This window comes from Alligator sinensis, unplaced genomic scaffold, assembly GCF_000455745.1.
Source record: "Alligator sinensis unplaced genomic scaffold, ASM45574v1 scaffold607_1, whole genome shotgun sequence".
NCBI classification, from domain to species: Eukaryota; Metazoa; Chordata; order Crocodylia; family Alligatoridae; genus Alligator; species Alligator sinensis.
In genome coordinates this window covers 1,367,478-1,383,037 of record NW_005841935.1, presented here as the reverse complement: position 1 = coordinate 1,383,037, position 15,560 = coordinate 1,367,478, and the positions used below count along the sequence as shown (strand labels likewise).

The window sequence follows — 15,560 nt, the reverse complement described above, 5'->3', positions numbered from 1 at the left end:
GTAACTTTGTCCCAGAGAGGTAAGCATGTTGCATGGCCTGTCCATGCAGGTACGTTTTCAGGAAAAAAACTCCAAAACCATTGGTGGGGAAGATACTCTTTATTTTCCAAGGTGGCATATGAAAGGTATGTCCTGGTCAGAGCCAATCTGTGAGCAGATTCTCCACGTACAATATAAAATACACTCACTTCTGCCCAAGAGACCCAGCATATGGGACTGTGAGTCAGTGTGAGGTGATACAGTAGCACATAACAAAGACTGTGAATGTGGACAGAGGAACTGGGAGACATTGCTATACAATAGCCCTGTCTGTGCCAGTGATTTGCTGTGTGTCACTGCAGGCAAAGCACTTTCCTGTGCCTGTGTGGGGGTGCTGCTGAGAAAGGGAGAGAGATGGAGACATGGGGGGATTGCAGGGGAGTCCCCACACTTCCCCACCCTCCCTCACACCCCGTAAATCCTACCCACCCACACCCTGCCCCTACAACCCTCCCAACATACCCTATGCCCCCCCACACACAGCCATACCCTCACAAACCCCCACACCCTACCACAGACATGCACACACACCCAACCCCCCCAATATATACAAGACTAAGAATGTATTTTTGAGTTATATTATACAATCACCCCTATGCAAACACAAATCATGACAAAAATATTTTTTGTAATAAAATTAAAATACATTATAGTAGGTGTTTGACTTTTAGTTTATTATTTGGGTTTTTTCTGGTTCTAAGATGGCAACCCCCTGCCCCTTCCCAAAAGGAGTATTTCTGGGGGGCAAGGGGAGGGACCTCCAGCAGCAAAGGTCAGGAGTTAGGGGTGGGATGGCGAATGGGGAGGGACAACTGTCAAGGGGTGGGGCTATCCATGCATTCCTCAACAGTTCACCAATACTCGTTAAGCGGCCCTCCACCTGAAATAATTGCCCGCCCCTGAGTTAGGTAGTCTGTTGCTTGAAATACACCGTTTGAAGTTGTGGGGCTGCCTGTAAACTAGGACAGGCTGTCCCCCAAGGCTACTTTGAGATTATTATCAGTTTCCAGGCAGGGTTGGAGGTCACTAATGATGTGTCCAAGGTGCTCAAACTGAGGGCTGTAGGGATTCGGTTGCCCTTGCCATGGGGTTGCTACTGCAGCAAGTCAGAACAGGGTTCTGTTGATTTAAGTGGCTAGAGTTTTCTTTAAGGTGCCACTGTACTGTACTGCCCGTTGCACTGACAGATAAACAGCCACAGAAGTAGTGTAACAAAGGGAGGGTGATTGGGGCACTAGCCCTGGTTGCCAACCCTGTGGGCAGGGCAGAAAAAGAGCAGCAAGTGTGCTGCTGGCATTGCAGCTGCTGCTCTAGTAGCAGTGCAGCCACTGATGCTGCCTCATGCACAGCTGCTGCTCAGGGCACTCAAGTGCCCAGTTACACCTCTGAGCCACAGTACTGGTGACACGGGTGCACATGCAGCCCCTGAGATCAGCCATGCACCCCTGGAAGCGCCAGCCGTGAAACTGGAAGTGCACTTCCAGTTTCACCGCTGGCCGCCCCCGCACCCCAGTTGGCGATCAGCCACTGAGGGACCTGCCCCCAGTCAGCAACCAGCCACAATCAGCAATCTGGTGTTCTCCCCAGACTCGGGAGGCACCAGTTGCCCATGAGCCACAGTATCTGAAACTGTTTTGGATGAACCTGAGCTAAGGAGCCAGTAGGAGGGTACACAGTATTCTGAGTTCATCCTACCCAGCAAGCAGCTCACAACAACTAGTGGGGCAGGGCCACCCCCTCCATTCCTGCCCATCTACCACTTTCACCAGCTCAGTGCACGCTAGGCTAATTATCAATCCAATCTCCATGCTGTTGAGTGGAGCAGGAAGCTGTGCCCATGCCAGAACCACAGTGCTGGCAAGAAAGTACCAAGCTATGTGGACAAAATGCTCCAGAAATCTCCAAGCCTTTTTCTAACCCAGGGGTGGGCAAAATGCGGCCTGGGGGCCAGATGCGGCCCGCCAGGCCACTCTATCTGACCACAGGGCCACCCCAAAATTTAGAAAATTAATATTTATCTGCAATATTATCCCAGGATGTCATTCTCCCGCTATACTCAGCCTTGGTGAGGCCACAGCTGGAGTACTTCGTCCAGTTTTGGGCTCCTCAATTCAAAAAGGATGTGGAGAAACTTGAGAGAGTCCAGAGAAGAGCCATGCGCATGATCAGAGGTCAGGAAAGCAGACCTTACGATGAGAGGCTGAGAGCTATGGGACTCTTCAGCCTGGAAAAGCGCAGGCTCAGGGGTGATTTGGTGGCCACCCATAAGTTTATCAGGGGTGTTCACCAGGACCTGGGGGAACGATTGTTTACCAGAGCGCCCCAAGGGATGACAAAGTCGAACGGTTATAAAATCCAGCAAGACCGTTTCAGGCTGGACATAAGGAAGAATTTCTTCACTGTCCGAGCCCCCCATGGTCTGGAATAGCCTGTTGCTGGAGGTGGTTCATGCACCTACATTGAACGCCTTCAAGAGAAATTTGGATGCTTATCTTGCTGGGATCCTATGACCCCAGCTGACTTCCTGCCCCTTGGGTGGGGGGCTGGACTCGATGATCTTCTGAGGTCCCTTCCAGCCCTAATGTCTATGAAATCTATTAAATCTGCCCCTGGCTGCCTGTCACGCGGCCCTTGATGGCTTGCCAAAACTCAGTAAGCGGCCCTCCGCCAGAAATAATTGCCCGCCCCTGTTCTAACCCAAACACACAAATCTTTGACATCCATGTTGGAAGACAGCTCCAGGAAGAGGAAGGTTGACAGGATTTGATTTACTGGCACTTTCTAATGTACTCAATGCATCTGAAAGGCCTTTTATTGATCGAGTTTGAGCAAACTTTGCAATCTCTTTAATTGGGTAAATGAACCATCTGCTACTAATGTTGGTGTAAGTTAAAATCTGTTGCTTCGGCTTTTATCTCTTTGCTGAAGCAGCTCTTCCTTTTTACCTCCAGGAAGTCCTGTGTGGAGCAGTCTAACCTAATAAGGAGACCAGGGCTCCTTCAGGCCCTTTCTGGAGTGGAAGTGGGTTACTCCCTCACAAAACAAAGCAAAGCTGCAATCGCCCATGTTTGGACACAGGCTACAAAAATGATCAGAGGCTTCTGAGGAGGTTTCCATCTTAAGGCAGACTGAGGCTATGTGTAGGCCATCAATTTACTGTGCCTTGCAGTGTCACCCTCAGAAATATCACACAGCTCCAGGCATACAGTACTGCTTCCCAGAAGCCATGTAGCCCTGGCACCATGGCACAGACACCAGGCAGTGCTAATTAGCCCTCCATCATCACCACATGAACGCAGCACACTGCTTCTAGCCTGGGCAGTGACAGATACAGAGCAGATACCATCAGTTTGCAGCACAGACATGGCTTAAAAGGACAAGGGCAGCTTGTCATGAGGAGCCATGAGTGGAGCCCATGTGGGGGCGGGGGTGGATGAGGGCTGCCGCTTCAGGCTTAGGGTTCCCTGCCCTGCTGTCCTGCCCCCAGGAGCCTCGCACCGGCTACACTGCCATGGCGAGGCACCCTCTGCCCACCCGGCAGCAGCAAGGGGCACAAATCTGCGCTGCTGCCGCTGGGTGGGCAGGGGGTGCCTTGCCATGTGGCCAGCAATGTGGCCAGCACAGGGCTCCCAGGGCAGGACAGCAGGGCAAGAAGCCCTGAACTTGCATCCTCTCCAGCCGTGCACACAATCTGGGGGGCATGTGCCACCCCCATACCTCCCTCCCTGGGAGTGTGCACAGCTGCAGGGAGCTATCCTTCCCCCCCTGGAAGAGCTACCTATAGCTCCCTCCCACTCCCCCGCCAGGCCCTGCAGCTGCACATTCCTGCACCTGACCCCATGCACTGCCCCAGCTCGGCAGCGCCCCCAGCCCAGCCCCATCCACCAACCCTGCCCCACTCCCTCCCTCACTATGGGGGCCTCAATCTGATCCCCCTATAGACTTACCAGCGGGCAGCTGAGGGAGCTGTTTTTCACCACTGCCTGAAACTGTATTCTCCTGGCCATGCACATGTGTGTGCACACATGCACGTGGTGCCCCCTGTGTCCCGCAGCCCCGTGCACGCTGGATCTCTGCCAGCCTGCAAGGGGAAACCCACCTTTTCCCACTTTTTTCCTTGGTGAATGCCAGGACTTGATGTGCCCATTTCGAAAGTGTCTCGCCCAATTAGGGACGGGTGGTCACCCTATGTGGCAGGGAGGGAAGGAGGGGCAGAGGGAGAAGGTCACAGGGCCAATCCTAACAACCCTTTCCCCATGCACTGAACTGGGAAGCACCTGATGCCAAACAGTGTCACAGCAATACTTTCACTGACCCCATGTGGTGACAGCATGGAGCCCATGCCCCTGGCATACCCCTTGTGTCCAAGAGGTTGGCAAGGGGCATAAACGGTTAGTCCAGGGGTGGGCAATTATTTTGGTTGGACGGTCACTTAACAACTTTTGATGAGCTGTTGAGGACAATGGCTCACGGCTCCCGCTTGCAGTGCCAGGAGCCCCATGTGGTGACATAGAGCCAGCCTGGTTTGGTCCAAAAGTACATGCCAGCAGGATGGGCTGGCTTTGTGCTGCCACCTTCAGTTCCTGGAGCTCAACTGGAGCCTTGTGCCACTGCGGGGGCTCTGCCTGCTATGGGCCATGAGGGCCCACTGCCTGCTGATGCTGCTGGCAGTGGGGGATGTGCACCATGAGAGCAGTGGGGGTCCACAAACCCTACACCCACACACATACCCACGTCTACCCACAAACTCCACCCTCCAACACACCCCTCCCATAAACCCCACACCCACCCACATTAGGGTTACCATATGTCTGGGTTCTCCCCGACATGTCTTCTTTTTGGATTCTGCCATCTCCATCCGGGCGGTTTTTTAAAATACCAACAAATATCTGGGATTTTGCTCTGCCTCTGCTCAGCAATGAAGCTTTTCCAGGCACTTCCTGGCTTGCCCTAGCAAGGAGCTGCTTGGGGCTGGGGAGCAGCAGGGGAGGGCGATTGGAGCCAGGGGTATTACGTGTGTCTGTGTGCATGCTCTGGCAGCTACAGGCAGGTAAGACTATGGGGACTCAGGTTGGAGAGCCAGGGCTGTGGGCTGTCAGGGATGTATGTATGTGTGTGGGATGGGGAGGCAGGGTGTGTTGCGGGGTATGAGTGCCTGCCCGTGCTGGAGAAAGCTGTCCAGGGACCGAGGCTGCAGCCGGGTGGGGAGGCAGGAGAGATGTGCCTGCCCCTCCAGCGGGGGAAGGGGGTGGGAGGAGCCCTTCAGGGGCAGCAGAGAGCTGAATGGCCAGGCTGGCAGCACAAGGGCCGGTACTTCTTGCAGGGGTGGGGCAGCCGCTGCAGGGGGCTGCAGGTCGGGAATGAGGGGCACCGGCAGGGCTGGCGGGGCTGTGGCTTGGCTGTGAGGGGCAGCAGGTGGGGCAGGGAACTGAGGGTCAGAAGCGCAGAGCAAAGGCAGTGCCGAGGGGCTGCGGGTCAGGAGTGAGGGGTATCAACAGTGATGGGGGAGGTGTGGGAGTGAGGGGCACCAGCACGGTCTGGGGGACAGGGTACCATGGGTCAGGAGTGAGGGGCAGCAGCAGGTCTGGGGCAGGGGGATGCAGCTTGGGAGTGAGGGGCAGGGACAGGGCACGGGCATATCACTGCCCTCTCCCCCCCACAATCATATTACCCACCATCGACAGGTGTCCTCTTTTTTTGAAACTGGAAATATGGTAAGCCTAACCCACACACACTCCCAACACCCACGCGTACACATGCATGCCATTGATCTGAGCAGGCTCCAGGCTGCCACATGTGGCTCCTGGCACTGCAGGAAGGAAGCTTGGTGCCTCCACATAGGGCTCCCAGCTGGAGTGCTGGGAGCCCCACGGAGGTGGAGGCACAGAGCCATCCCAGTACAATGGCATGAGACCTCTTAAAGCCTATGCCTCCTGTCAGCTTTCAGAGGGGTAGCCATGGGCTGGTAATAATTGTTTCTCAGAGGGGCCCTACAGGCCAGATAGAATGGCCTGGCAGGCTGCATCTGGCCCATGGGCCATATTTTGCCCACCCCTGGGTTAGTCACTTTCAGTTTGATGTAGCATTAGCTCAGACTTCAGGGCAGAAACTGAACTCTTAACCATCTGTGTTGAGGAAGCAACACTCTCAGGGGTCCAGTTCTTCCCTGATGCTCTGGGATGGGGACTCTGGCAGAGCAGGCACCAGCCAGGTGCAGTGGGTGATAGGACTCTGAGCATGATGGGCATAGCTGCAATGCAGCAGGGCCATTTCTGCATGCCTGTTTTTCTACATATTAGTTCTTGAACTGAACCAAGGCAAGGGGAGCACTGTACCTTGCAGGGTGAACAGTGGGTAGTGCTCTGTGACTTCAGCTAGAAACCTAGGGTCACAAAATACTGTGCCACTGTCTAACCCAGGCTGACAGGTATCAGAAGGCACAGGAAAGGTTCATGCAGCTGCTCACTTGCCTTCCCTGGATGAGCAGGAGATTGCATCCTAATTGACTACAGTGCAAGTGCCCCATAGGGTGTTCATTTTTAAACAATCCTGGTGGCACAGAAGCCAATGGCCAAACTCTCACTGATTTGCAAGTAATGGGGCCAGGATGTCAGTGGGTTGCTAACTGTATGAGAAGTACAGGTACTCCTCACTTAAAGTCATTCCAGTTAATGTTGTTTCATTATTATGTTGTGGATCTATTAGAGAACATACTCATTTAATGTTGCACAAAGTTTGGTTATAATGTTTGGCTGCCACCTGCTAGTAGTTAACTACTTTGTAACGTAATTGGATTTGCTTAACATCATTTTGCTTGAAGTCACATTTTTCAAGAATGTAACTAGGACATTAAGCAAGGAGTACCTGTACAGGGACACAACAGCCCCAAGCTGTGCATGCCCCTGCAGGATAATCAAAGCTCAGGCTGAGGTCACGGAGCATCTTGCCATAGTGGGAGTGAAGGGGCCAAGGAAGATGAAGGCATTTTGTACCAGCAGCATTGTCTTGGCTTGCAGCTATTTCTCTGGACCACCCAGCCATTTCACTGGCAGGGATTAGTGCCAAGGGTAGTTTATACCTTTGACACAAAAATCAGGGTCTGCTCTCAGTTACAAGGCACCAATGCATCAAGGAACTCTACTGCTGTCAATAAGCAGCACCTGTGCACACTTTCTATGCAACCTCTGGGCCAAATTCTGCCCTGGGTGACTCTCCTGTGGCTCCACTGATGATAATGGGGTACAAAAGTAGCCGGTTTCAGATGGTAAAGCTTAAGATACAGAAAGAAATTCCAGGAAATTGCCTGGGGGACATAGTTGCAATCACATAGTCAAAGGGGCAGAGAGGGGAAGTCCTACTCATGCAGCCTGCAGAGGGGATGTCACAGACAATGCAGAGACCACTGACCACTAACTCCTGCTGTTACTGCACACAGACAGGCTGCAGGGATCTTAATGACATCCTGCAGCCTTCCAAGAGCAAGTACAACCAAAGAGAAGTGAAGATAGAGTAACTTCCACCCATGGTATGTGCTGAGCACCTGAACCTCCATAGTGCTGGACACTTTCAGCTCCTGTTGTATACTATGAGACACACCCACAGCCTTGGAGCAGCTTAAGATGTGCAGGGTGAGGCTGGGATTGATGTCCTTGCAGCAAAGGGTACATTGGCCAGCATGCTGCTCTCACTGCTATAAGCTGGAGGGGGATACTCAGGGCTCAACAGATTCAAATTGTGCCCAGTGCAACCCATACCACCATCCTCCAGGCAAAGCAGAAAGTTGAGCTGCATGCAGTTGGCTGTGTGGGATTCAGGGGGTTTGTGACAGCTGTGCAGCTCCAGCCTCTGGTATACTCTGCTCTGTGAAGAACAGCCCAGGCCCAGACCACACAAAGCAGGGAGGGGCTGCAGCAAAGTGTATGCACTTCACTATGCCTTGCTAGTCCTGCTGCTCATCTCTCTGGGACACAAGCCTATAGCAGCTATCGGAGTACAGTAAGGTTCACAGCCCCCAGCCCCTAGCCAGAAGACTGTTGGCTAAATACCAGAATTCACTCCCCTCCTGTCTATGAGCTTCTCAGATGACCTGGAAAGAGTTAGTTTACCTCTGTGATCACCTCCATGAGGCTGCTGGGGGACCATTCTTGTTTGCCAAGATTCTAGGGCAAGCAGAGCTGCAGAGGACGTTACAACAAAGCCAGTTAAGTATTTTATAGTAATCATGGGGGCAGAGATGTTCCCCATGGGCTAGTACAGGGGTTTTCAACCTTTTTGGGTCATTGTACCCCCAGCAGCCGGTTGACAAGGCAGGAGTCCCCCAGCAGCCAGACAAGCAGCGGGGCGGGGGGGGCGGGTCCCCCAGAAGCCAGTTGACAAGACTCCCACTGCCAAGTACCTCCTGAGGCCATCAGAAGTACCCCCAGGGGTACGTGTACCTCCAGTTGAAAACCCCTGGGCTAGTAAAAGCTGATCCAGTGCATGGACTGGGAGCTGCAGCTTACTGCCCTGCTTCCCAGAGGCTCCATCAAAGTGCCTACTGCTGGAGTCCCATCCAGCTAGCCAACTGACAGCAGACTCGAACCCGGAAGGGGTAGCCTTTCGGGGAAGAAGAGGAACCTTTGTCTCTGCAGGAAAGTGCAGTATCACGTGTTGCAGGAAGCTGCTGCCCAGGACATAGAGGAACAGTGGAAAGTAACCATCCAGCACCTCTAGGCTACAAGATTATCTGCCCTGGAAGGGAGGGAACGTGACAGAGTTTGGCCTGGACAGCCAAGACAGTCAAAATGAGGTGCCAAACATACAAGCAAAGAAAGTCCTAGAGCTCATGATGGCAAATGAAAGTCCTAGAGCTCATGATGGGCTGTGTGGTCACCACCCTCCACACACCAGGTATAAGATCATTTGCTCCTAGCCCCAGGCATGTGTGTATGTGTACAATGCATATCCATGTGCCTGCATATGTTGGACACCATGTGTGTATGTGTCTATGTAGGGGTGGGGTTTTGAGGACCCATGTACTCTGTGCTGGATTCTTCTGAAGACTCAGAGGGGCCCTGCATCAGGCAGTGACTTTGTGACTGCATCTCATCCAGCCCTAGGCAGAGGACCAAACTCCTGAGGCCCAGCTGGGAGAAGTTTTGTCTTTGCACCCACCTTGGGACTGCTGAGAGGCCCAAGGTGCAGAGGGTGGTGGAGTCAAAGCATGGCAGACGTGAAAGGGACAGGGCTGCTCTCTCCAGTGGCACCAGCCCAGTGCAAGTAAAAAGTGACTCTCTCCCCTTCTGGCTCTGGTAGCCCCTCAAAGCACAAATCCTGCTAGCACAGCCTGCCAAAGAGCTATTGTGGGGGCACAGAGTTATTGCTCAACTCTACATATATCAGACTGAGGTAGAGAGCCAGTGTCCCCAAATTCAGCCTTTCCTAAGCTTTCAGCTCCATCATGGCACTGTCTGGACTGGCTTTGTAATGCTTCCCAGTGCTATGGATTTCCAAGGTCTTTTGGATTCTGCTCCAGCCTCTCCCCCGGCACTGAGTTCTCACCAGACCTTTTTACATGCAGCACTGTCAGGACACCACCACAGCATAAAAGTGTAAAAGGGAAGCTGTTCCCTTAGGGCTGCATGGGCTGCACAACATAGCTGCCTGCCTGCACTTTCCACTGGCAGCACATCATGCCCAAAGCTATTGCCTTTCCACCCAGTGGGGATTGCAAGCAACACGCTGCCACCACCCTTCCCAGACCACAAGCAGGGCAAAGCTGGAGAGACATCAATACCTGCATCCTGTGGGACTGCATGCTGCATGCAGCTCAACCCACACCCAGAGCACACCAAATACAACCTGGACAGGCTAAAAGCATTGCCAGTCCACATAGAATGCTGCTGGTTTTCCCTCTGGGTCACATGGCAGACACCACACAGATGCCAACTTTTCCAATTGCCTGCAAAGGTAGATTAGGTCTAAAAAAGTGTCATCTGCCCTGCCAAACACCCATGATTGCCACCCCACAAATCTCAAAAATGCTTTCGCTCAACAAGGACATGCCTCCAGAGAGATAGATTGAACTATTGAAAGAGCCACCCAGATACTATATGAAGAATTGCTACAGTACAGAAGGAAAACCCTCATGAATCGCACACTACTGGTTACGACACATCACCCCTCCCTGGAACCTATACAGAAAATCCTCAAACAATTGCAACCTCTACTAGAAGGAGACCCAGTTCTTAAAGAGATCTTCCCAGAACCACCCATCCTAGCCTTCAAACAAGCACCAAACCTCACTAATCTCATAACCAGAAGCAAACTTTCTATGGCCCAAAATACACCAAATGGATCCAGACCATGCCAGGACAAGAAATGTAAACCCTGCCAACACATCTCCACCACCCCCACAATTACTACATCCCACAACAGAACCATCACCATTCCTGGATCTTACAGCTGCACCTCCAGAAATGTAATACATCTCATCCAATGCACCAAATGCCCCGATGGAAAATTTGTATGAGACACCAAACAACAACTGTGGAAATCTATCAAAGACAAGAATACCCAATTAGCTGTGCGGGCACGTTTCTCACAAGAAAACCACTCTCTCTCCAATCTCTCAGTTCTGATCCTCAAGGGGAATTTACAGAACACCTTTCACAAATGAGCCTATGAATTTCACTTCATCAACCTCCTGGATACTAAAAATCATGGACTAAATATAGACATTGGATTGATGACACATTATATATAACCTGCCTAACATCTGACTCCCCCAGGTACCTCTCCACTATTTAACTGTTACATTCATCCCTCTTCGCCCCCCACCAACCCCACCAACCCCAGCCTGTCTCTCACCCACTGGCTCCTCAATCTACATCTTCACTGACTGCCTGTCTTGTGTGCAGCCCAGCCTCTGGCTTCTTTACTATTCATTCCATCCAAGAGCGCACACCAACTGCAGATGCTTCCTCAGCCTGCGGAAGGGGATTTTCTACCCGAAAGCTTGCAAAGCAAAATGTTTTCCCACTCTTTAAGCTGGTCTAATAAAAGATACCAGATTGACTCAAAGCACCTTGTCTGCCTTTTAGCAGCAGGTGCACCCTGCGCTCCAGTCCGATGCTCTCCTACCTTTGTGATGGTCATGCAGGATTACTCCAGGCCAGGGAGGGCGTGGTGTCCAGCACCCCTCGCTGCAGCAGCGATCTCCAATGCTGCAGGCACACGCAGCCCAGCCCTGCCTCCCTGCCGGGTCGGACTGAGGATCCCCTTGCGGAGGGTGGGCGATCCCTGAGTCACGCTAATTCATAAGTCATGACACAGGGCTGCCTGGCTCGCCTGCTGCAAGAGGCACGAGAGAGCAGGGAGGATCCGAAACGAAAAGCAAAAAAAAACAACCCACCCAACAAACCAAATAACCTCCAGCTTCCCAGCGCCTGGCAGCGGCAGAGCGAGCTGCGGGGACACCGCACAGTCCCTGCAGCATAGCCCGGGGCGGGGAGGTAGGGGCTCCGGGGGGGTGGGGGAGGAGAGAAAAGGATCAGAGAAAGAGATTTCCTTCCTTTGTGTGCGGCAGAAATAGGAACCTCGGCAGGGAGAGCCGCTGCATATGCATGAGGGCGGGCGGAGCCTGGCTCCACCTAGGCAGACCTGCCCTTCCCTTCCCCGGCCTGGGCTCTCCCGGGACCTGGTGCAGGGCACGTGGCGGGAGCGCCCTGTCGCGTGGGAGACTCAGCTCCTGCTGGCGCATCGCATCAGCCCCTTCCCTTCAGCAGGGCTTCCTCTGGCAAGGGTGAGCGCAGGGCAGGGGCAGGCGCGGAGCTTAACAAGAAATAAAGCAACGTTTTAAGGGGTTGCGGGACACTGAGCTTTCACGAGAGCCAGGGCAGGGGCTGAGCTGCTTTGCTCTGAGGATGCGCTCGGTGTCTGTTGGTGCCTAAATCGGTGATTGGGGCAGTTCCCCGGAGAAACATGCAGCAAGACTAGTCCCTGAGGCCTTGGGCTGTGGGAGCCTGCAGCTCTGGTGGCTGGCATCGCTGATGGGGGAGCAGAGTGCAACCTCCTGCTCATGTGCCGGGAGTGTCTCGAGGCTGTCCTGCATCATCCAGGACTGATCTTGGGTGATCTCTCTTGGCTGGGCTCTGGCTGGCATATATGGATGTGGGCACCACTTCCAGAGGACTTAACTGTCTGTCTATATATGTGTCCACGCTATTAACACTTGCCCTTTCTACCCAGAGCCCTCTGCAGGACAAGCAGTCGTCAAGCCAGCATCTGTCTGCCACAGGAGCCCTAGTAACATATCACGAGATTTCCCCCAAGCTGATGGCCACAGAGAAAGGAAGGGTCACAGGCAGAAGCATTAGGTATGTTCTCAGCATGCCACATAGCTGTTTCTTCTGCCTGACTCAGTGGGGATGGGGGGGTGCACATGCCCCACCGAGAGCGCCAATGCACCTCCTGACCAGCTGCACTCGCCACTTAGGTGAGGACTGGTCCCCCCCTGTGCCCCCCCTGACTAAGGCGGCATCAGTCACCCATAGCCTGACTCCTGCCCCATTGGTATTCTTGTATTTAAGTCATTGGGTAGACTGCAGTAGGAAACCATCTGCCCCAGCAAGGGTAAGAGACCAGAACCCAGCCCCAGCCTTTCTATGGCAGCATCCTTTTCACTGAGCAATGCACCCTCTCACTTGATCTTTTGTTGCACATATCTTCTCCCCTTGGCTGCCCAGTGAGTCAGCTTCAAAGGGAGGGCTGCAGAGTGCTTTGGGCAATTCCTGGTAGCCAAGGCACTTCACTGCGTGAAGTGGGCCTAGGACTCAGGTGTTTCTGGCAAATGCCCTAACCCCTACTTGCCCTTCTCAAGATAGAGTGGAATTTGGGCCTGTATCTGTACATTAAACCAACTCTTTAATCACAGAACTAGCACAGAGGTGCTTCAGCTCATGTACTATCCATGAGCACGTGGATTGACTCCTTAGCACACCTCCAACTTCTGTCCTTCTAACTCTGCTCCAAGGTCCATGCATTTTTTCCTTTTAACAAGAGAGAGTGTGTGTGTGTGTGTAGAGCAACTGCTGACTTGCTGAAGCCAGTTTCCACTAAAACATATCCCACAATGGGCAGATGACCTTTCATTATCTTCCCACAAGCCCATGCAGCCTTTTGATGCCTTCAAACAAGTTGTGAGGTCTCATGTTAGCTCTGGCTGCTCTTCAAGATGGTAGCACATTTGGACTGGTGCTTTACATTCCTGGCCTTTTCTAACGTTCTTTTCTTGTGTCTCTGACCAGCACTCTGGATTAACTCTCATGGGTTTCTGCCAGCTAAGGAGTGGATTGGTTGACTCCCCTGGCAATCTGGTTTATGAAGTCTGGTTTATGCACCTTATGTGCATTCAGAGAGGGTGCACCATGTTTGGAATGTGTGAGTGTTACAAAACAGTGAAAAAATTAGCTCAGGTTTAGGCCACTCTGTGGCTGAGAGGTGCTGCCAAGGTGCACAGCGGGACATACAGTTGTAGTGGCCATCTCCCAAAAGAAAGGAAAATTATGAACAGAGCTGCTGAGCTACTACCTCATGACAGCTGCACAAGTGATTGCAGGGCAAATTCCCTTCTGGCTTGGTTACCTTTGCTCACTGAACCCTAGAGCTGGGAGAAATGATAGGCCATATTCTTAGCAGGTGTAATCCAACATACCTGCATTAAAGTGACCTGAGCAGATTGCACCTAGCTAAGGATCAAATCCTATAGCACAAATGGAATACCTCTAGCCGGGCCTGTTAGCTCTAGGGATTTGTTATGAAAAGAGGCTATTTCTCATGAGCCTCTTAAATGGACCTCTTATGGGGCAGCCTGAGCCCAGGGAACATAGCATCTGGTCCATTTTAAATTTAACTGAGGATAACATTTGAAGAGACAGACACCTTCATGAGAATGAGAGTGACAGAGGACAGGCTAAGGGGCAAATTGACAGACAGCTCAGTGACATTCTGAACTTGTGTAGGAGGGTTTGGCAAGTCAAACACACAGGTCACTCTTTGATTTTCACATAAGAACAATGTGTAGCATTTTTCAGCACTCAGGTTTATGGAATATAATCACACAGAGAGAGTAAGGACCAGCCTCCAATCCAGGATGACACATGAGAATATTACACCAGAGCCAAGTGCTGCTGGTAACGAGCCCAGACTAATCACTGGCTCAGCTTCCAAATAATAATATACTGTAATAGGAACAACATTTCTTCCTTCTGGATTGCAGCAGTGCTAACAACTGAACATGCCATGCTGTGGGTGGATGAGCAATGTGGACGTGACCCATCATGCAAAGAAGATTGTTTGCTTTTCTCCACTTATCAGGATTACCTGGGAGTTGTTGGAAGCTGAAAATATGTGCCTGAGCATGTTTCTATCACAATGCCTGCCTAGTTTGGTGGCACACATAGAGGCAGTGGAGGGACAGTTCTTCAATCCTGAGACCAGGGTGCATTGAGAGATGGATGTGCTGCATGCTGGCCTTATGGGAGGCCAGGATTACGGGCCAGTGACACTGTGGAGCCAGCCCAGAGACCGGGGCAGAGCCTCCATCCACTCCCCACATGTCCCTGCCCACAGAACTGGTGCCCATCACAGGGACATGTGGGAAGTGGATCATGGCTCTATCCTAGGCCCTATCTCCACACTGTCACTGCCCTGCAATCCCGGCCCCAGCCCCTGCCCACCTGTCCAACTCCCAGCCAGACACTGCTCCATGCCCACCTGTGGCCTCATCCCATCTGCCCGCCCAAGCGTGCCCTGCCTGCGGGAGTCCTGGCTGGTCTCCATGGAGTCCAGAGACCCTGCCTGCCCACCTCTAATGGGGCTTCTACCCCGTTTCTAGAATGAAAAGAGGGCCAGACACCTCTGGCCCATTCACCCCTCCTTCATCACTCTCCCCTTTCTAAAGCTTTTCCTTCCTTATCTTGCTGTGTGTTGACCAGTGCTTCCTTCCCTTGGTAGAGGTCCCTTCCCCCTTTCCCCTGGCCACCTTCCACTTCATCTCGGTCCTCTCTCTCTCTCTCTCTCTACCTGTGCCCTGGGGGTGACCCCTGAGCCAAATTCAGAGGCAGGGGGGAACTGCAGTAAGATGGCTGCTGGGTCCAGGTGCAGGCAGAGCCAGGGGACCCAGGCAGGGGAACTTGCAGCAAGATGGCTTGCAGGTCCAGGAAGCAAGTCAAGTAACCTGGGCACTTTCTGTTGTGGTTTTTCTACATGGAGCCCACCACCAAGGGGTTCAGTGAACCACAGGCAGACCATTCCTTTGGACTGGTGCTTGCACTTTGGGGATTTCATTTTCCCCTTTCCCTCCCCCCTCTCTCCCGGATGGCCAGGTTGTAGCTATAGGTATGGAAGAAGCCACAGAAAGGGGATGACTAATGGGTGCACCCCAAACTTGAGATTGCTCTATGTGGAACTTGAGATCATAGAGCATGACTAGAGTGTGTACAGTGGCCATAGGAGGCCAAACTTGACTGAACTGTGAGACA

The 15,560-nt window shown here is 52.6% G+C and overlaps 1 protein-coding gene across 1 annotated transcript in view; it reads right to left on the bottom strand.

The window, feature by feature from the left end:
- CORO2A (coronin 2A) overlaps positions 1–11,453 on the bottom strand; it is a 91,469-nt gene extending 80,016 nt beyond the window's left edge. The window contains exon 1 of the mRNA XM_006019663.3: positions 11,161–11,453. Coding sequence (XP_006019725.1) covers positions 11,161–11,175 — 15 coding nt within the window. The 5' untranslated portion in view covers positions 11,176–11,453. The remainder of the gene's footprint in view (positions 1–11,160) is intronic.
- Positions 11,454–15,560: the final 4,107 nt, after the last annotated feature.